Source organism: Nilaparvata lugens, chromosome 13 (genome assembly GCF_014356525.2).
Source record: "Nilaparvata lugens isolate BPH chromosome 13, ASM1435652v1, whole genome shotgun sequence".
NCBI classification, from domain to species: domain Eukaryota; kingdom Metazoa; phylum Arthropoda; class Insecta; order Hemiptera; family Delphacidae; genus Nilaparvata; species Nilaparvata lugens.
The window spans coordinates 15,454,406-15,477,913 of NC_052516.1; the positions used below are offsets into that span (position 1 = coordinate 15,454,406).

At 34.5% G+C, this 23,508-nt stretch overlaps 1 protein-coding gene across 1 annotated transcript in view; it reads left to right on the top strand.

Annotated features, from left to right (window-relative positions):
• Positions 1–23,508, top strand: part of LOC111058646 — a 129,880-nt gene that overhangs the window by 104,805 nt on the left and 1,567 nt on the right. Inside the window, exon 3 of the mRNA XM_039440365.1 lies at positions 22,522–22,708. Coding sequence (XP_039296299.1) covers positions 22,522–22,708 — 187 coding nt within the window. The remainder of the gene's footprint in view (positions 1–22,521; positions 22,709–23,508) is intronic.

Genomic DNA, 23,508 nt, shown 5'->3' on the forward strand with positions numbered 1-23,508 from the left:
GGAGGTCCTGGATAAATGCATTTCAATCTTCAACTTGGTGCCAACCTAACAAAGTCAACTCAACTTAATGCCAACCTGACAAAATTTTTAATTTAGTTACCAGAACAACTGTTTCAAAGAGATACTCTCTCTAGATTATAGTTCTATATTAACATATGATATGGACATTTCAATTATAATTTTAAGATATTGGAATAAGAAGAATATACATGCTAAAATAACTTTAAACCCTTAAAAACCAGCCTTAGAGTTAAAATATCGACAAAAGATTTCTTAGTGCGCCTCTAAAGGGCCAACTGAACATACCTGCCAAATTTGAACTTTTTTGGTCCGGTAGATTTTTAGTTCTGCGAGTGAGTGAGTGAGTGAGTGAGTCAGTCAGTCAGTCAGTGAGTGTATGCCATTTCGCTTTTATATATAGATAAAGGAATTGCCTTATACAAGTACGAAATACTCGATTGACGCATCATCGCTTATGGATTACTGAACTTGCAAAATTTTACATTAAAATTATTAATTTACCGTGGATGGAAATTGACTTCTATTAATCAATAAATTTCAATCTGATAAATAATTGAAACAAATTTAGCGCTCTCGCGATACATGAATTAAAGGTTGCGGGTTCCAGACCAATCAAACTATTTTTTTTCTTGCTGAGAAATTTCAATTCTGATGGGTATTCTTCTCTAAGTGCCTATCCGTTCCAGATGTTGGCTATCTTGATTTTGTTGGTTGCGATTCAGAAAAGTTCTACTGATGTTTTACTGAACCACTTCCTCAGATTTGCCAACCAAGATATTCTTCTTCGACCCGGTTTTCTCTTGTTGTTTATCTTGCCTTGATGGATCTCTTGGAGTAGCCCGTACCTTTCTGTGTTCCTCATTATATGTCCGAGGTATTGGAGTTTCCGGCATTTTATGGTGTTTATCAACTCTGCTCCCTTTCTCATGCGCTGCGTTTGTCACTTTTTGTGTCCAAGATATCCTTAAAATTTTTCTGTAAAGCCATAGTTCAAATGCTTCAAGTCTCCTGGTGATTTCTTTGTTCAGAGTCCAAATTTCCACACCATACAGCAAAACAGAGAAAATGTAGCAACGCATGAGTCGGAGTTTCATTTGTAAAGACAGATTGTGGGAATTGAAGAGTGAGCTCATTTTAACAAACACATTTTGATGGATATTATCCGCGTAATTTTGACAAAATAATAAATAATATATTATTCTATTTTTCCCATATTAAGCAGATTGCATTCTACAACCCAAGTGTTCAAATTTTGCGGTGGTTCGATTAATTGATTCAAATCAATTCTTTAAAGTTTGAGGATACAAGATTTCAAAATTCTAATTCTCATATCAGCATATCAATAGTGATTTTCATATCAACCTTAATTATAATATTTGTGGAAGTAATTGAACAAGAATGGCGATCTTTTACTGACTAAATTTTGCAAAATTACTCAAAAATGTTCAATTTTTAGAGATTTGAGTGAAATATTTTTGTTGTTAATTAGTTTTAAATTATCAAAATTTAAAATTTTTAGTTTAGTTTTCAGTTTTGAAGTGAAAAGTGAAATCTAACCTCATTCTTTTTTGAAACTTTTATTTTTTGTAAAAATTTGGGAGAAGACAGTTTTGGGCTATGCCTGTTGTCTTCTCCCAATCATATTTTAATTATGATTTGTGATTGTGAATAAAATAGATAGATAAATATTTAAGGCTCGATGTCCAATTGTGGGTTTGTGAGTTTACTCGACGATAGCTTTCGAATGGTTCCATAAAACAACTTTAAATTTTCAGCACATATTCTTTGAACAATATTTATACTGATCGATTTAGTTGGACAATAATATTGACGAAATCCTTCATCCTTCATAAGGTAAGGGAAGTCACGTGCTCAATATAACTAATTATCATGTATGCCATGATTAGAATCAATTATCAAAGAGGAAAAGTCATAACGAGAATCATATGGAATATTGTAGATCGATTCCAACCGGAGAATTTAATTGAAAGAATATCAGCGGCATTTTGAGCGACTTCTCCAGAGAGGTGGTGGGAGGGGGGGCTCACTAGTTATAACACTATTGTTATGGGTAAAACAGGCTCACTAGTTATAGCAATATTATATTTTTGTCATACTTACTCAATTGCAGCTGTTTTCCATGCATTAAATCAAGCTGGTAAACAGCTGTTTGCAGAATTAGAAAACATGTGATTTTCATTACAGCATACTATACTGTAAAGAGATCTTTACAGTCGAGTATGTTAGGACTCTACTGAGTCCTAATAACATCTGAGTAATTAATATACTAATTCAAATAATTGAAGAACTCATTTAAGGATTTTCAAGTTATAAGAACTCATCTGGAATCTTATAATTTAGGCCTTTATTATTTTATTTGAGCTCAAAGGGTCTGTCTGTTATGAACTAGGCGCTAAGGGCTAGGTCATGTTTATAGAATGCAGTAGCTCGAACAGCAGCAGGTAATGGTTTCTGTTTCTCAGCAATATTATTCTTTCCCAGATAAGTATGACAAAAAATATTGTACGTAACTTGTACGGTAACGTTTTTACCGCATTCGTATGATAATTCTGCCCTCAACTACGTTTCGGGCAGAAACAATCATACTTATGCGGTAAATTATCGTTACCGGACTTGTTACGTAAAGTACTATTACAGTACAGTACAAAGTATAATATTAATTAATGATGAATTTCTGTAACAATTTCAGTTAGCAATTAATTGACTGACTTGTTTTGAAGTGAAAGAAGGAACACATTAGGAGCCACAACCCACGTGATCGAGTGTCGGGTTACGGAATTTTCCCCGGCCTGGGAGGGCGGGGAATTTCCCTCTTTCCCTTTTCCCTGAGGCAGAGGTTTTCGGGCAGTTAGTTGGTTGGAGGGCCGCTAGGCGCGCCTCTAGCCTGGGGCCACACTCTGCCAATCGATAGGCTATGCTACTTGCTCCTCAACTGAGGAGGCATCACTCTCATCTCTCTCCTCCTTCTCCTCCTTCTCTTCCTTCTCCTCATCCTCCTCCTCCTCCTCCTCCTCCTCCTCATGTACTTTTCATTCTTCTTCTTCTTCTTCTTCCCACGCTTCCTCCTTCTCGTCTTCCTCTCTATACTTCTACGTATCCCTCGTTTCCTCCACCTTCATCATCCTCCTCCTTCTCCTCCTTGTCCTATTCACTCTTCTTCTTCTTCTTCTTCCTACTCCTCGTCTTTCTCACTATGCTCATCCTCGTATCCTCTCACTTCATCTACTTTCGACTTCACCCTCACCTCTAACTCCTCCTTCTTCTCCACCACCTTCTCTTCCTTGTCCTATTCATTCTTCTTCCTACACCTTCCACTTCACATCACCCTCTCTATGTTCCTCCGTATCCTCGTATCCTCCTACTTCATCCACTTTCGACTCTACCTTCTCATCTTCCTTCTACTCCTCCTCATCGTCCTCCACCTTTACCTCCTTTTCCTCTTTGTCCTATTCATTATTAATATCATTTTTCTTCCTACACCTCTTATTAGTCGTCTCCTTCTCTATGTTTCCCGAATTCTCATATTCTCCTACTTCATCCACTTTCGACTCTACTTTCTCCTCTTCCTTCTACTCCTCCTCATCGTCCTCCACCTTTACCTCATTTTCCTCTTTGTCCTATTCATTATTATTTTTCTTCCTACGCCTCTTATAACTCGTATTCCTCTCTATGTTTACCGTATCCTCATATTCTCCTACTTCATCCATTTTCGTCTTCACCTCCCTCCTACTCCTCCTCCTTCTTCTCCTTCTTTTCATCTTCCTCTTCCTCCACCATCACCTTCTCTTCCTACTCCTCTCTGTCATTCTCATTCTCCTTCTCCTTCTCCTTCGTGCGCCTCGTACTTCTCATCACCATCTCTGTCTTTCCCCTATCATCATATCCTCCTACATCCTCCACTTTCAACTCTACCTTCTCCTCTCCCTCCTCGTTCACCACCACCGTATTCTCCTCCTGCTTCTCCCCCTTCGCTTTGTCATTCTCATTCGTGGTATTTTTCTTCTTACGTCTCCTACTCTTCATCTTCCTGTCTATGTTTCTCCGTATCCTCGCTTCTTCCTCCTCCTCCTCCTCCTCCTCTTCCTATTTAATGTAAAATTAGTGTACAAGCCAGTAAATTTTGTAACATACGAAAAGAAAGAACATAAAGAAATAAAGAAAGAACTCTAGCCTAATCCTACACCACCTTTTCTTTCTCCTCCTCTTTGTAATTATCATTCTTTTTCTTTTTCTTAAGCGTCCTACTTCTCTTTTTCAACTTTATGTTCCTCATTATTCTCGTACTTTCGTATTCTCCTCCTCCTACTCCTCCTCCTCATCCTCCTCCTCACTTTGGCTCCTCTTTAGAACTCCTCAGGTTCTCCTTTCTTTGAGCACCTTTTATACCTCTCCTTATGATTTCTCTCTTCTCTTCATCTTCCTTCGCTCTCTTACACCTCATACTACCTTTCATATTATCTCATACCTCTTGAATCATCAAACTTCTCCTTGAACTTCTTCATTGAACGAGCGTAGCAAGCTCCTACTGATGACTAGAGGCTCGAGTTGTTCGTTTGTGGTTTGCTTGTTTGTATGTGCGACGATTACTCTAGTTGACTTTCATCAATGAATTTGAGCGTTTATATGTTTGACGATAACTTTTGATTGTTTCCATCAATCAACTTCAAATTTTCAACTCACATATCATTCGAACCATTTTACACATCGAGTTTTTGGCCTACGAAATTTACTCACTCCTCCTGCCTTTTCGAGGATATAACAAAATAACATTGAAAGGCCCGGTCGAACAAAAGCCGGTCAAATTTTAACCGTGATTAATTTCACCAGAGCCAGTCAGAGAAGGACTTCTCTTGATAAGACGGCTTCTCTAATTGGTTCTCATGGAATTAGTCACGATTAAAATTTAACCGGCTTTCGTGCAACCGGCACAAAGTGTATAAGAATAGTATCTTAGGTCACATGGACGGGAAGGGGCCTTTTGCAGGCGAGAATGATGTTTCTAGTCGAGGCGCTAGCCGAGACATTCACGTCCAAGTAACGTACACTATTTTTGTCATAATAATGTAAAAAAGGATAATTGAGAAATAGAGAACATTACCTGCTTGTGCTGACATTACTACATGCATTCTATAAACATAACCTAGTTTACAAATTCCGAATCAGGAATTTTGTGGAAGTTGACAAAACTTCCTCCTGGAGCGCTGAAGGTGGTTTTTTTGTAGCAGTTTTGCTGTTCCTATTTCGGAACTAGGAAACATACTCGACTGAAAAAAAACATACGGTTTCATTACAGTAGAGTATGCTGTAATGAGAATCATATGTTTATTTGTTCTGCAAACAGCTGTTAACGGGCTAGATTTCATGCATGGAAAACAGCTGAGATTGAATGACTATGACAAGAAATAATTTTGTGATGATTATCTGGATTATCAATTGCATGCAACAAACACAACTTTTACTCTCAAATTATAACAGCTGATGCTATTTGAGAGTTATAACACAGACAGTCCTTCATGCGCCGACACGTGATTTCAATTGATCAAGACATATTATTCACAACGTTTACATCACGTTAAACAATTCAACTCTTCCAAACCACCCTTCAGTTGAACGGATCAACATTACAGCATAATAAATTATTATTCTCTCTGAAAACTATAGTGAGGTTCTCGTTATAATGGCAGTGTACGATTGACAATACTGTTGCTGTCCTTTTCTATCATACAACAAAACAGATAGCGCTATTTCTCTCTCGCTTTGCAATGTTGTCCGTTTGCCAGAATATTTTATTTTTACTTTTTACAGTGGCTCTACAAAAGTAGACAAACAATTCTCAGCCGCCATTTTTTTCTTCATTCTATCAAAATATATGAGTACACAAGTCGTATAATCAATTTAAGAGGTTTTTTTAAACAATAGAATAATTTTCAGACATTACTGTATGAGAAACGCAAATTAAAATACCTGAAATAGCATTTTAAGAGTTGATAACTAACCATCCTAAACTTCATCCTTGCTTCAGTTAGCCTACTCTTATAGGTTAGACCTACTCGTACCGGTATAAATAATATTGAAAGGTTATTTCAGAATTATCTCCATTGAAATTATTACCTATTTTAAATAGGATTTCTATTTTTCTATTATTTTAAAAAGAAATTGGAATAGAATACCTACCAAATAACTTAATTTCTGTTGTTTTGAAATTCAGATTGTTGTATCACAGCTTTATAAATTAGCCACCATTTCAGGCTTGTATAAAAATAAAAATCTAATCTCAGTTATTAAAGCAAATTTTCGAATCAAATTATGAAAAAATATATTTTCTTGATTAATTTGACCTTAAATTGATTATTTTCTCAGGAACTGATAATTATTATTAGATCAAATTCAATGGGATGAATTGAGTAGCAGCTGTGTACACTCAGTGGCAAAATGGGGAGACTTGGCAACGTTTTTCTCCTATCTTTCTTCACTGCCATTATAACGTGGACCTCACTATAGAATACTTTTCAGAAGTAGTCAAGTTTTGCATTATTCACATGGGGAAAAAGACATCAGAGAGGAGACACATTTTTTTAATAATTTAAAAATCGGAATTTTAATTTGAAACTTTGATTTAACCACCTCCAAGTTGAGGTTAGTCAGTTGACCTCCGCAATAACATAAATTATGAGCCTCAAAAGTCACTACCCTGTGGTTTGAAACCCACCTAAAACTTTGTTACTTCCATCGTTACTTCCCATCACTCACGCACAAGTCTAGGGTTCTAGAGGGCATCATCATCCTCAGCGAGGGGAAAGGAAAAGTGATGGGGAAACAACAATGAAAAAAGAAGAGCCACGTTTGTGATGAGTAAGCACATTACGATTCAATTGGTTCATCAAGTACAGTTTGTGATTTTAATTAAAACAGTATTGATAAGGTTTAGGTAAAAACGACCAACTCTCATCACCACCTATTGTAGTCAGGAATATTGATGGCTGACATCTCTCTTCCCTTATAATTCTCTGTCTTTCTTTTTTTTATTCTCTCTTTCTCCAGAAGAATATTTTCGGGCTCATTCCCATCTTTACTTTTCCATGAATCTGTCAAAAATTCTCAAATTCATGACATATTATCTTCTTTTTTTCTTCTTTAGCTTCAATCGTTAGATTAGTAGGCAGCTTTCCATCGTTTTCTGTCCCGAGCTGTACTTTACAGTTGGATGTAGCTCTGGATCCGTAGATATTTGGTTACTTGCTACAAGTATATTTCGCACCTAGAGACAGAAAAAATGAGATTTTTCCGGCTCGAAATCGGTTTTCAAGTCCGAGGCCGTAGGCCGAAGACTGGAATAGATTGAGAGCCGGAAAAACATTTTGCCCGTGGTGCGGAACGCTATTTTTCGCCACACACAAAAATAAACATATATATATATATATATATATATTATTATATATTATATATATATATATATATATATATATGAGAAATAGTATTTACTAAGCACTTCCGAAAGCAGAAGTGGAAGATGATAGCTCTAGCAAATCTGAGGTAATCTGAATATCAGGAAATTGTCCAAGTATTTTTATTATTTATTCTGATTTGTCTAAATAACCTAAAAGATGATGTTCAATATGTGGAGGTTGAGTTTGTACTTTTTTATTCTTTCAAATGACAATAAGATGATTATTATAATTTTATTTATTGAATAATGAACACAAATGACAAGTTTTTTGATCAGCTGTTTTTTGATCACCTTTCTTAGTTCCATGTTAGCGTCTGGAAAGGGTACTCTAAAGGGCCTAGGCCGGAAAGAAACCTGTTCTGAAATCAGACGAGAGTCGTCTGCAAACAATGTCTTTCAGATCTATGTAGGGACTGGAAAACAGCTGCTTTCTGTGCAGTGTGGCGAAAATATTGTAGCCGGGGTCTTCCAAGATCCCTTTGTCCAATTATTATACCTTCCAATCATCGTGTCTGAATACATGACCAAGCCAACAATGCCGTCTGTCCGTACGGATATAATGATTCGAGCCTCAAGTGTAAAGTAGGACCTTGCTACGCTCGTTCAATCATCTCACATTAAACCTCCACATGCTTATTTGTTATTATTAATAAATACTTATTTGTTGATTATTTGATTATCACTCTAGTCTGATCCCTACAATGAAAAAAAATTAAGGTACCCCAATTTCTTAATTTCTATACGTTTCAAGGTCCCCTGAGTCCAAAAACATGATTTTTGGGTGTTGGTCTGTGTGTGTGTATGTGTGTGTGTGTATATGTGCGTGTGTGTGTGTATGTGTGTATGTCTGTGAACACGATAACTCCATTCCTAATTAACAATTGACTTGAAATTTTAAACTTAAGGTCCTTATACCATAAGGATCCGACAATAAGAAATTCAATAAAATTAAATTCAAGATGGCGGAAAAAATGGCGGATAATACTAAAAAACCATGTTTTTCTCGCAAACGGCTCTTAACGATTTTCTTCAAATTTATACCATGGATAGCTATTTATAAGCCCTATCAACTGGCATGACTCTCATTCTGGGAAAATTCCAGGAGCTCTGTAATATTCTTGAGAAAAATGGCGGATAATCACTAAAAAACCATGTTATTCACGGTTTTCTCGAAAACGGCTCTAACGATTTTCTTCAATTTATACCCTAGATAGCTATTTATAAGCCCTATCAACTGACTTGTCTCATTCTGGGAAAATTGCAGGAGCTCCGTAATATTCTTGTGAAAAATGGCGGATAATCACTAAAAAACCATGTTTTTCACGGTTTTCTCGAAAACGGCTCTAACGATTTTCTTCAAATTTTCACCATGGATAGCTATTTATAAGCCCTATCAACTGACATGAGTCTCATTTCTTGGAAAATTGCAGGAGCTCCGTAATATTCTTGAGAAAAATGGCGGATAATCGCAAAATAACATGTTTTTCACGATTTTCTCAAAAATGACTTGACCGATTTTTTTCAAATTCATACCCTGTATAGTTATATATCACCTCTATAAACTAGCATGAGTTTCCTTCCTGAGAAACTAACAGGGGGTCCACCCCATTCTTGAGAAATTTACTTTGTAACCTCCTTCTCGTGCTTGAGGTAGGTGGGTAGAGCAGTTTATTCAAAAGAACACACGTCGATATTTATTTGTAGAACAGCTTTTGACAACTTTTAAAAAATCCTCAAATTTCATAATTCAAACAAAGGAAAATGTACTCTGAAAACAATAACAATAGTATAATCGTAGTTTTAATAAAATTATTAAGCCGCCAATCGGCATAATGTTATTCCCCTAGATTATCCTCGTTTAAGAATGAGGCTTATAGATCAATGAGCAAGGAAAGTTGTGTGAGTGTACCACACCAGATTTTTTTCATTAACATCATTCACGATTTTTTCATTTTGTAAAGAAGCCACAGTTTCTCTCAACTTTTTCAAACCGGAATACAATAAAGTATCTGGAACAAGGATTTTGTTTAAATCATCGCTTCTTCAAAAACTTTTCCTCGAAAGATTTCTCGACTATTTTTGATTCCTAGAATTTCCCTTCAACCATCACTTTCATTGAATACCTTCTCATTCATACTTTCATATATCTCTTCCCCTCTCTCTTTCCCTTTCCGTCTCTTTGTCAGACACACACACTCTCAAACTACTCTCTCTCTCTCTTTCTTCGTGTCTGTGACTCTCTCTTCCCCTTCAATCAACAATCAATCAAATCAATTTATTTTCATTTTCCACATATATACAGAGCATGAAATTACCAGTTACGGGAATAATTGCAAGATAACTAACAAATCATAATCCCTTTCCGTCTCTCTGTTACACTCTCACTCCATCTTCTCTCTCTTCACTCTCTCACGCTCTCACTCTCTGACTCTCTCTCTCTCTCCTTCTTACCTGGAAATTCATCGAACTAAAAGCTAGTTCGTGATTGGTCTCAATATTTAACGAAGTAATAAACTGTTCAATTATTGGAAGCTTCAAGGCGTTCCGTTCCTGCTTGGCTGGATTGAGCGATGGAGTTTTTTGACTCTGAGAAATCCATCTGATTCACTGTGGTTTGTCTGTGCTTGTCTGAAATCTATGTCTGATAGGTCTTGGCTCTAAGCTTGTCTCACAGCTGACAGTGAGATATCATCCACCACCTTCTAGATCGCCATCAGAAATAATTGGTAACGGCAATCTCAATTGGCAAATTGCTATGGCAATTCGCAAGTCGATTCCGTGGTCTGTTCACAGATTAGACAGAGGTTGGAGGGTGATAAGAATTCGATCTTAGAGCAAGGTTGATAGATCTAATCAGTCTAATCAACGAATATAATCAAGTCTGATTAGATTTATTTCAAAGATTCCGTTGTTTTGGTGGGAGGTGATCAGTTTCCGATTGTGAAGCAAGTAGTTAAAAATCTAAATTAAAATTAAATCTAAGTTAATTTAATCTAAAATATCGTGGCTCCGAGCTTCGAGTTATTTATTTATTGATAAAAATAACTCAATTCTTTTAAATGATTGAGGAAGGACTAATAGGCACATCCCACAGAGCTGTTTCTTCCTCGAATTAGATTAATACACTACAAATATTCCAAAAAGTAGGTTATGTTCCATACACTTGAATTCAGGTCCAATTTTCAGTCCAAACATTTGAAAGCAGAAAAGTACTAATTTAGACTGTTTACAAACCAAATTGAATGAGAAAAGAACACTCACTAATCACTTAACACTGTAAAATAATGATTATATTGAATATTATGATATATACCATCTCATGTCAAAAATAAATTATTTTGATCGAGTCAATTACAATTTCTAGATTTCTCGCGAGATACGGTAAGCTAATTGATTACACAGCTGATCTTCCACACACCGTCTTCTGTTATCGACAGACGACGAAATTATAATCTGTTTTTCCAATGATGAATTATCCTTTTCATGTCCTTCAGCGAGTTTTCCCAGGGATGAGACCTAGTGCAATCGAATTTTTATATCATAAACCTACTATGTTCCAAATTTCGTGAAAATCGTTACAGCCGTTTTCGAGATCCGTTGAACATAAATAACCAGATAACTAGATATAAAAATATGAAAATATAAACAGATATACAGAAATTTCTCGTTTGATATAATAGGGTATATTTATATCAGGTATGCGCCATCTACGTTTAACGCTAATCTAGAAATGATACATCGTGTAATTGAGCCATACGATTGGTAGTTGGTTAACCTATAAAGGTCTGCCATTGGCCAAGGCAAGACACGCCCACAGTTGTAGGCGGAGCCTGTGATAAATGTTATAATTTCCAGTTAATTAGAGATTGATAATGGATCGATAAGTGAAGCCAGTTTCTCATTTTTCTTTCTTCAATGAAAGAAGATGGTTAAGAAAATTTCAAGTTATTCATATATCTATATAATATCGGTTATCGGGGCACCGAGCTTCGCTCGTTGTTTTTATTTATTGATAAACAGAACACAATTCTCTAAAATGATCGTGTTTATATTTTACAGCTGGCTACACGTCAGCTTATGAATTTCGGGGATGCGATATTTTGATTTTCCCCAGGATCACTCGCTCACTCACTTTTTTACTATCCATAGACGATGAAAGTCTCAGCTGTTTCAGCCAAGGATGAATTATCCTTTTAATGTCGTTCAGCGAGTTTTCCCTAGGATGAGACCTAGAGCAATCTAATTTTTATATCATAAACCTACCATGTTCCAAATTTCGTGGAAATCGTTAGAGCCGTTTTCGACATCCGTTGGACATAAATAAATATAACAACCAAATATAAAAATACAGAAGTTGCTCGCTTATATAATAGGATTATAATAAAGGAAAGAACTTGCTTATACACGTAAGGGATAGGAAATTCACTTATGACACCTCATCACGTCTCAACTACTCAACTGATTAACTTGAAATTTTATATTCTTTGTTTACCTAGGATGGTTATAGGCCTATTTCAAATTCTACAATATTTCAGCACGTCAAGTTTTCAGTTTGTCAAGTTTTTAATTAGACCCTTGCGGAGCACGGGTTACCTGCTAGTTTCCAATGATATGAATATCTGTAACATCATCTCCACTTCTACTACAATCTACTCCACATCTACAGAATAATCTGTTGTTATCAATCTTGAAGTCGGCATTGTATAGAAAATATTATGATGGAATTTAGCAGACTGAAAAAATACATATTGCGAACTACTAACAAATTTCATTCTCTTCTTACAGCCTTTCATTTCGAAATCGATTAATATTATTTGTTTCAATGATTGTATTGAATCAATTACTATGTTGATAGTTCCAAATTAATATCATGAACCATCATGAGAATGAATTCATTTTTAATGTTTTCCATTTTACAGTTTCAGACGGATATCGGAAATAGTTTCATTGGTGCAGAAATTGAAGTATCATGATTTTATCATGTATTTTTCTATTCTTATTATTATTATTTTTTAGCTTAATTTTCAGCTTCCTCACTATGCGTGGATGTGACAGCTACAATTCTTTTACCACATCATCAAATTCACTGATAATAATAATCTTGAAAACTTTCAGGAATTCTAAAATCTTTCGTATTCTTTTCAGGGAACAATATTCTTTCTAATGATTCATTAATTATTATTTCCAGGAGATTATTTGGTGTTGTATTTTTCCGCTCTCTTGTTTATATTTCTTATCATATACATTGTTTCCAGGGGAATAATATCTTATTGAAGTTATATATTATGTCTAATCAATATATCTTTGTCTTATATTACCGGTATATTTTTCATCATTTTTCTGTATCATGACTATAAAATCAAGTGCAGGTAATTGATGAGTTGATGTGTTGATGAAAGTTATTTATTCCATTAAAAATCCACGAATATTATTTTCCAAAATGAATAATATTTTCTATTGAAAATTAATATTTTTATCGTACAGTGCATCTTGTAATGTTGTATTATACGATAGCAATATGGATGATTACGTAGCAATAGTTATGGGTTTTGAATAATTCATGCATGAAATATGTGACGTAGAAATACGGGAATTATATTTCGGGAAATCTTTTTGTTTGCAGGATAAAAAACCCACAAGAAAAGTCCACTACTGGAAAGGAAAACGGAAAATTCATGGGAGGATGAAGATTGGAATAATCCGGTAAAGTATTAGGTAAGGAATATTTTCTTTACTAAAATTATTATATTTTCATCGGATTGATTCTCAATAAATACGTTCCTTGTTGCCCGGGGAACGAAGAGAATAGAATCGGTTCTTATGGGTGTTTTTACACACTATAACTGCAAATATGTGAGCATTTCCATAAGAACCAATGGTGTTTTATTCCTGCTCAGTAGAGAAGAAATCAATTGGAAATTAGGGCTTGAAAAACCAGAAATTTTAACTCCAAATGAATCAAGCTAGATACTGGACTGTTTGAATATAATATTATAGCATATTATGGTGATAACCTTATTAGCATTTTGTGCCGGTCGCACAAAAGCTGGTTGAATTTTAAACGTATTTAATTCACTTCAATTCTATTTTTTCAATCCAATTCATTTCCATCAACAAAAATACAGTAATAAAAAATTTACATTACAATTCAATAAAAAGTATTTTCAGGAAATAATATTTCCCCACATAGACTTTTGGTCCGTGTGTGGGGGAAGGAATTCCTATCTATAATAACTGTAAAATAAAAATTCCTGCAGAATTCTGCCTTAATATTATTCTCACTTAATTATTACAATATTGGAGATAGATAAAAATAAAGAAATATAAATCATTTATAGGTTATTTTATAAACAGAGCATGATATCGTGGTTTTTTTTATTAAAATGACTATAGTATTATGTTGGAGTATATCCTAAAGTTTTTTAATTACTTATTATAATGTTCAGAGTGCTGCATCTCAGTAACGCAGTTAACAGAGTTTGAATCAGGATCTACATATAAGGCAAGTTTCAATTCCACGAGAATCAATCAGAGAAGCCCTCTATTCAAAAAACCTTCTCTGATTGGTTCTCGTGAAATTGATTACGATTAAAATCCAACCAGCTGTTGTGCAACCGGGTCCTTGAATGTTATCCAATAGAATAGCTTTAGTATATTACTTTACAGAAATGTGGGACGTAGAAGATTGTCCTGGCTGCAACGTATGTAATTTGAGAGATTGGTATGTCAAAAGACATTTTTGAGTTGCAGCCCTACAATATATACACAGTTATTAGTAGAGTGGGAATCGCATTGATGATTCCCAACCTGCGATAAGAAAAGAAACCAAAAGAAGAAGTAGTAGAAGAAGAAGAAGAAGAAGAAGAAGAAGAAGAAGAAGAAGAAGAGAAGAAGATGTAAAAACTATGAATAATTAGTAGTTATAGGCTATAAAGTGGGAGGTGAAGTCGGAATGACAGAGGAGAGATAGAAAGAAGAAGAAAAGACAATAATAGGGCAATAATAAGGCGATGGAAAGAAGTGGGGAAGGAAAGAATAGAAATCGAGGGAGTGGAAAATAATGGAGAGGTGAAGAAAGATTAGATTAGATTAGAGTTATTTATTTATGTATGTTACTTATTTATTTACTGGCTTATACACTAATTTAAATTAAATGACGGTGATGCTAATTATTCAACGAATTTCACAAAGTATAAATAGTTAATCAATGAGAATAAAGATCAAAAATGCAATTAGAATAATGATAATATAAAATTGTAATGTAACTTCATAAATCGGCGGTGTTTCAACAAATTATTGTCGATTCTCCAAGAAGGATATACGATGGAATAGAGCTGTTGGGAATATTATAACATGTGAATAATTATGTGATTTGAATCTTAGAATTATGGGATGAATGAATAAGATGGATGATATCAGAATGATTAATAGTGAATACAATATTGCATTAATGATACACAATAGATAAATGGAAAAAAAACGTTATAGGGTGGGATTTAGTTAAAATTTTATAAATTGATTGAGTAATAATGACGATATACAATACTAAAGAACAGAAAATGTTGAGATGAGATGATGAATATGTATTATATAAGATGGATGAATGAATGGAATGAAGAATGGAAAGGAAGGGAGATTAGAATATTTGTCATGCAGTGCTCTAGGGTTGGACAGACTCAGTCATTTTCTCTATAAGATATTTTTTCAAAGATTATTTACTTTATTACTTTATTATTACATTATTACTTTATTTATGTAGATTACAATATATACACTGGCTTATACACTTATATACAATAGCTTACAATACAGCAAAATTATAGATGAATTTACAAAATATAAATTAAGAAAATAATTGAAAGATGTGAAATAAAAAGATGTGAGAGAATAAGAGGGGAATGCAGAATGGTTATGCTGATGGATATCATTTGCAGAATGCGGGTAAGAGAGCTAGAAAGAGGAAGGAGGAGAAGGAAAAGAAGAAGAAGAAGAAGAAGAAGAAGAAGAAGAAGAGAAGAAGAAGAAGAAGAAGAAGTATATTACAAGCATAATTATATTTATGAAGCATAAAGCATATTTTTGATATATTTAACCATAGACAAGCATCTGTGATACATCTTGATTCGACTGTTTTTTAGTTAGACATTAATTTGTCAGTCAATAAAGTTCGAAAAACATGAAATAATTTCCACCAGAACATGTTAGAAACTTGTAAAACTGGAATCAATCTTGGAATGTATGTCATCATCTTTGGGTCTTTTTCCATTTTCTACTGCGTTTTACTTTGGAACGCCTTCTCTCAATTGCTGTATCCTCCATTTTTTTTCGGCCCTGGGTATCCGTCTTGTCTTCCTGGTTCTCAAACGGAAATCCAAATTAAATTCAATTTGGATTTTCGTTTGATAATAATAATTAATTCATTAGCATATGAATCATCGCAATATCTCAGTAATTCCCATCTGTTTCCTGGTCCTCCATTTTTATCTTCCTGGAACGATTATTTTAAAATGCCAGTAACATCTTAATTAATAAATTGCTCACACCGGTGCGGGATCGTTGCGGGACACGAGATGACGACGAGATCCGGACAATTTCTGAGCCTGTTGAAATTGCATCGCTTTCGTCTACATCGTCCCGCGTCCCGCAATCATTTCGCACACCAAGGCTGAAGGATTTTATCTGTTTCTTGGTTCTAATTCTGCTGATTTGATGAGAAATGGAGATGAATAGTATTTAGTTGGGAGAAACCCAACATATTGAAAACTTATTGATATACATATACCGAGTGCGGCAGCGAAGTTTCCTTTTTTGAAAAAGTGAACGCCATTCAGTCAGCTGATGCCGTAGTAGAGCGAATTTGGTCTCGTTAGAGGACCAGACCATAAAGTTTTCTTCCCGACATGTTCAGTCGCCATCATGCATTGGAACAATGAGAAGCGTGAATTTGCCGTTGGGACTTATTTTTCGGGCGGATGTTCTGTGATCACAACCTCTCGCGCATTTCGAAATAACTTTAATCTAGCCCCTTTGGCTACTGTCCCGCACCGGGAATGAATTGTTACGTGGGTCACTGCGTTCAGACAAACTGCAAGTGTGACAAGACGAAGAACCGAAGTCCCTCGGCCCATTAGGTCACCTGAGAACGTTGAGGCAGTGAGAGTTTCAATGTTGCGATCACCACAGCGTTCTGCACGCAAACATGCCTCTGCTCTTGGACTTTCCGATCGTTCTGTGAGACGAATTCTTCATGATAATCTTCATTTCCATCTATACAAGATGGCAATTTTGCAGGAACTTTCTGAACGTGACTTCAATTGAGGGAGCACTTTCCAGGACGCCTCATCTCAATTAGGAGCTATTTTGGAGTAGCCAGCCCGATCTCCCGATTTAAAACCTTGAGATTTTTCTCTAAGGGGGTTTTTGAAATTCCTTTGTTTATAAGAACCTTTCAAGGACCCTAAAAGATTTGGAGACCAATATCAGGGAAGAAATTGCTAACATAACGCCTGTAATGCTGGCAGGAGTCATGACAGACACCGGAAATCGGTTTACTTAGTGTATGGAGAATGGGGAACGTCAACTACCTGATTTGATATTCGAAACATATTGAAACAAAACTCTATATATGTGTCTACATTACAAAAAATAAATACAAACTTTCTGATTCATACAAATAGTTCTATTCACTTTTAAAAAAGGGAAGTGTCGCTGCCGCACTCTTTTTTCAAATCAAATCATTTATTTGCCATACAATAAATACATATTCAAAACATAATAAAAGAAAATACATAATTTTATAATCAAACGTATAAAATAATAAAATAAAAATTAAGCATATATAATACCAAAATCATAATTAGATACTTTTCAATGGTAATTTGGCATCATCAGCAAAAGGAATTAAGCCTTGCCCGCTGGTGAGAGTTGCAATACTCTGTATATGAATAGCTAAGACTGATTTACAAAAATTTAATCTGAACGAAACCATTTGAAAAGACTGAATCGCCGAGAGATTAAGTCTCGAGTCGATTTGCGATCTGAGTCGCGCCAGTAAGAGTAATGCCCAACTTCTATCATTGTTCACAACAGCCTCTCTTTTTTTATTGTCTTATTTGAATTATTAATTGTTATCATAAATCTTCTCATTTTCACAAATTTATGAATTATAAATAAATTCTATTCATTTCTATTTGTTTCAGATAGGCTGAGAGGAAGTAAGGTTCAATGATGATAGTAGTTCATCATCACTTACCCCAAGGATATTGGTATGATAAGATATACTTTACAATTTCTAGTTTAGGGGTTCAAAATTGAGGTTCGTATATTTTTGTTTACAAAAACGTTGAAATGCATTATAGAGGTAATGTGTTTCAACTATGGTTGAGATAATCTCTTTCTTCCAAGAGTAAATAGCCTACTAATTCCAATTTCGTATTACAATAATATTTTCTATTTTCGCTATGTAAGTTTTTGAGCAGCAGTTTACATGAACATACTTTAATCCACCTGAGGTCCATCAAACTTATTAAATCTACTTTAATGACAATCATTTCATTGTATTAATTTGATCAGTGTTCAATTCATTAGGTTCCCATAGAATGGATGAATCCTACATAAGATTATGACTTGAGTTGATGAGTTTTTTATTGGAAAAACAATATTACAATCAAATTTATTAAGACAAGATTGATCAAGCCCTGAAACTAATTTTCCATCATTTTTGTTTTCAATGCCGAATTTCTAAAACTAGCCTACTGTGTTACAATTTGTTCTCATCAGTTAATCGATTAACTAAACAATAGCAGTAATAGTTTCCAATGAGAAATTCACTGTTCAATTTTTCAAGTAGTATTTGGAGATGGAAAAAATTAGCTCATTAGTCTTTAGACTAGATGGCTATAGTATTGACCAATGGAAAAAAATCAGTTCATCAAGTCCCTCAGCAATTTGCAAAACTATAAGTTCTCTATTGATTCAAAAGAATGGCTACCTATTCATAAGTTATTCATTGAAAATGTGGTGTGATTAAAAATGATGCTTACACATATTTTATGTTCAGGGTTCTTATCTTAGGTTTTAAAGATTTAAGAAAAATTATTCTCATTGGATTTCAAATTGTAGATGATTAAAGTACTTCAACCTATGATAACTTATACGAGGAAATAAGTTAATGGATACATTTATAATAATAATAATCCTCGAGAAATATTTTGAGTAGATAAGATACAGATGGGAGATAATTTGATTAAATATAACAGACAAGAAATAAAAGAGCAAAAAATCTATGAACTTCATCCAAGAGACCAGTGAGATTCCATTCACAAAGAACATTCACATGAGATTTATATTACTCAGTAGTAATGGACAATTTTTTTAATAAATTTTGACGAAAATTTGTGCAACTAAATTTTTGGGAGGGGTGGCCTTGTAGTATCAAATAAACAGGCAAACGTTTTGGTCCTTCAAGGTGATCATCTACCAAAAATGTTTTACGTTTTGATTTCTTTTTAATCGTTTCATATAATTTAGATGAGGCAAAATTATATTATTTGGTGTTCAAATTCTAATTTCTATAATTTAAGGATTGTTCTTCCTCATATCTGAGGAAAGATAATTCATTTTTCATGTATATGAAAAAAGCAGATCTTGAAATGAAGGAACCAGTCATGCTTGAATCTTCTTGAAAATCACTGTCTTGTTATACACTTACAAATATTCATTTATCCATTTACAATATCTCAATATATTACACAATATATCAGAACATACTAGATTCAATATATTTGAACTGCTCTCTTTATTTAACTAAGAATTCCAAGTTCTAAACTAGACCTGAAGTGTTCAATAGATTCTATTTCTTATAGAGGCCTATTGGTTCAATTTGTTCTCAATATTAAAGCTCATTCCAAACTTCTATTATATCTAACTTATTGAAGAACTGATCAAAATAAAATGTTGAGTACTTTAATATATTTCTATTTATTATTGCTTTATGAAGGATACTTCAACTTTTCAATGGAATTTCAATTAAAAATTGAATTTCTCAAGTTATTTCCCGCCAATGTACTCTACCTATCTCTTCATTTGTGAGATATTCAGTTCCTCAATATTTCTCATTTTTTCCAACAACTTATTAGATCATAACACCAAGAAATAAACTTATCTAAGATTCATCCAAAGTCATCAATGATTCCAAATTCATTCATAAGAAGTTTCTTTTTTGTTTGTGAGTGAAAGTGTGAGAGTGAGTGAGTGATATTCAGATTTACACGCACTAATCCGATTTTCCTTTTTTTATTATTTACAGGACAATTTTGAATATTCCATCATTTCCATCTGAGAATTTACCCTTTTTTATTATCTACAGGACAGTTCTGAATATTCCATCCACAGTATAAACAACAGAAGAAGTCACCAACCTCTGCAATATATGCATTGCCTGGACATTGGACTCCGCAGCTGGATAAAATCACTGTATCCTCATTCCTGCTTCATTACTAATGACTTTTTGATATTCCAGGAAGGAAGGAGGGAACAAAAAAAGGAATAATGTAACAAGGAGAACACCTGTTAGATTATTTAGATGGCACCTCTTCTCTACAAGGGAAGCTCAACAGTTCTTCAGGAGTGTCAGTCATGTTTATGCATGTCAGAGTAGTTTTGCAGACAACCTGTTGATTCATGATTCTAATGCTGTTTTGATATTTCAGATCACGATCTTGTAGATTGTTTTTTCTACAGTGCGTTGAGAAATAAGGGCCAGACCATATTGAGCGTTTTCAGGTGCTAACCCAATCAGCCAATCGGAGAGCTTCCTGTCCTGCCGACTCTAAAAACGCTCACTATGGTCTGGCCCTAATTCTTTCAATAACAGCCGTTGCATCACCCAATTTAAGGCTGTGCAAAGGCTGAAAATGAACTTTTTCTACAACTGCGCGTAAAAAAGAATTTACATACTCAATTCTCCTCGTAAAACAGCTTATTTCTGAGGAGAATCTACTTTTTTGCTCGCTAACCATCCGCGCATGCGCAGTAGATTTTCTTTACGCTCGGTAATCATTCGCGCATGCGCAGAAGAGTTTCTTTACGCTCACTGATCAGCTGATGGTAAGCAGCTCGCCAAAAGGTCAGATCTTAACATAAGAAGTCGGTAATTGTAACTCCGCCGATATGTAATTTAAGTAATTTAACAGGTTTGGGCAGTTGTAGAAAAAATTTTGTATGTAATTCGCGCGTAATGCTTCTTTATCGCTCTTGAAAAATTGTCACGCCGCTTCGCGTCGCGTGATAACTGTTTTACGCGAGCGATAAAGTCGCGCATTACGCTCTTAATACATAAATAACTATTTCACTGGTGATATTTTTCAAAGTTTTTCATCAATCTATCAAAATGGAAAAGTTTTCTCAGGAAAACATTTTTTCCGATCATTACTTTTTGTAAATTGATTGATTGATTACTTTATTTATGTAGATTACAATATTATACTGGCTTATACAATTGTATAATATAATAGTGTACGATACAGCAAAATGATAGATAAATTTACATAATATAGACTAAAAAAATAATTATTGAACTGTATATGATATGAAAAAAGCAATTTGGAATAACTATAGATAATATTGTTATGCATCTACATAAATTGGTGGAGCTTTGCACATATCAATGTCCATTCTTCGGAGAGAATATTAGAAATATCCTTCCCACTAACTCTCTACCAAAAGAGATATGAAAGCCCAAAGTTTAAATTTTTGGGACAGAACATTTCAAAATTCGGTAAGAGATTAATCCATCAGATTCAGAGGATGAATTCTTCATGGTATTGTTGATTGAATATAACAAAAAATATTATTATATCAATTTTTGATAAAGTTATCCAATTTACCAAAAATGACCAAAATTAACTCAACTAAAAGTTCTTTTTGGTCATTTTTGGTAAATTGAATAACTATTAAAAATTGATATTTTCATTTTTTTTGTTTTATTCAATCAACAATACCATGAACAATTTATCCTCGAAATCTCATGGATTTATTTCTTACTGAATTTGAAATGTTGTCCCAAAAATGTAAACTTAAGGCGCTCATATCTAGAAAAGTAATTATAGGAAAAAAATGTTTTACTGAGAAAACTTTTTCATTTTGATAGCTTGATGGTATACAAATCGAAAAATTTGAAAAATATCACCAGTAGAAAGTCTATTTTCAGCCTTTGCACAGCCTTAAATTGGGTGCTGCAACTGATGTTATTACTTTACTTTACTTGACTTTTATTGTTCGTCACAATTATTAAACTGCATTAAGGGAGCAACGATCCCGCAGTATATGGCACGTCAAAGTTTAATCTAATATCTACCATCCTTCATATTTCAACACAACAGATTTCACATAACACACATTAATCAAACAGGAAGTCTGCTAACCTGTACGGACACAATACAATAAGGAATTCCCTGAGTAGTTTTTTGAACTCCTTCAAGCCCTCAATTTCTCTTATGTGAGATGGAATTGAATTGAATATTTTCATACCCATATAAAACGGGCCACTCTCCAGCAGGCTAAGTCGATGATGTGGGTAAACGAAACCTCTAAATCTTGTATTATGGGGATGACTCTATCTATTGAAAGAATTAGGTCTTAACCATAGTAAGCGTTTTTAGAGTCGGCTGGACAGAAAACTCTCCGATTGGCTGATTAGGTTGGCACCTGGATGCATGCTCAGTATGGTCTGGCCCTTATTTGTCAATGCACTGTAGAAAGAACAATCTACAAGATCGTGATTTGCAATATTAAAACAGCATTAGAAAGTTTATTTTCAGCCATTTTATTGTCTCTTTTCTGTATAGGGCTACTTGTAATATAAATAGAAATAAAAATAATAATTCAAAAAAGGGTACTACGATTTTTATTTATATTTATTTTCAGACTTTGCACAGCCTTAAGCCGCGTTTACAGCAGAGACTGTAGCTGACCGATGTGTGCTATTTTATGAAATTGATTGATGTTTGTTTGATTGATTTGTGAATAAACAGGAGGCGTACAAACAGTGGGTGTGTGCGACGCTGGTGCCTCATTGGGGTGGCGGCAACGGGCAGAGGTTAAAGCCGTGCAAGTCGTTGTGTCACCGCGTCGAGCAGACTTGTCCGTTCTTCCTGCCCGGCGACCGGGCTCCCCTCTGGCCCACCCAGTATGCCGGCGAGCCTACCTTCCTGTGCCTAGGTCAGCACTTCTCACACTTACTTATTTCATTCAATAGAAAAGTACATCTGAAAATTTAAAAACAGATTTTACTTTATTCTATTACTCACGACATGTTTCTGGTCCAGTCAAGGAAAGGTTATGAACGGAAGACAATTTTTGACCCCTTAATTCCTAATATCAGGGCACCGAGCTCCGCTCTGGAGTACAAAAGCATATGAAATGTATTACTAAAGAAGAGATTATACTATTTATATTATATATAAAGATTATATATAGATATAGAGATTATATATTTATAGTTCATACAGGAAGGTTCTATCTAATCACAGTGGATAGTGATTAATTCCCAGAGGAATGCAAAAATTTCTCTCACAAAAGCATGTTAAATTTTAATCCAAATCAGATAAGACAATTTCAAAAAGATAGCTTATCAGATTGCAAAGTTAGTAGTCTGTCTACTAACGTTGATCAGATTGGTTCTACTGGAATTATTCAGGATTAAAATTTAACCGGCTCTTGTACAACCGGCACTGATTGAATGACTACAAAAGTTCAACAGCTGAGTCATAATTTTGTCTCAGTTCCACACACATGCACTCGCTCACTCACTTCCATCATCAACAGACGACAATATTTCCAGCTGTTTTTCCAAGGACGTATTTATCCTTTTAATATCCTTCAGCGAATTATCCCATGGTTGAGACCTAGTGCAATCGTATTTTCATATCATAAACCTACTTTCTTTCAAATTTCGTGAGAATCGTTAGAGCCGTTTTCGAGATCCGGTCACATACAGATATTATATAAATATCTAAACA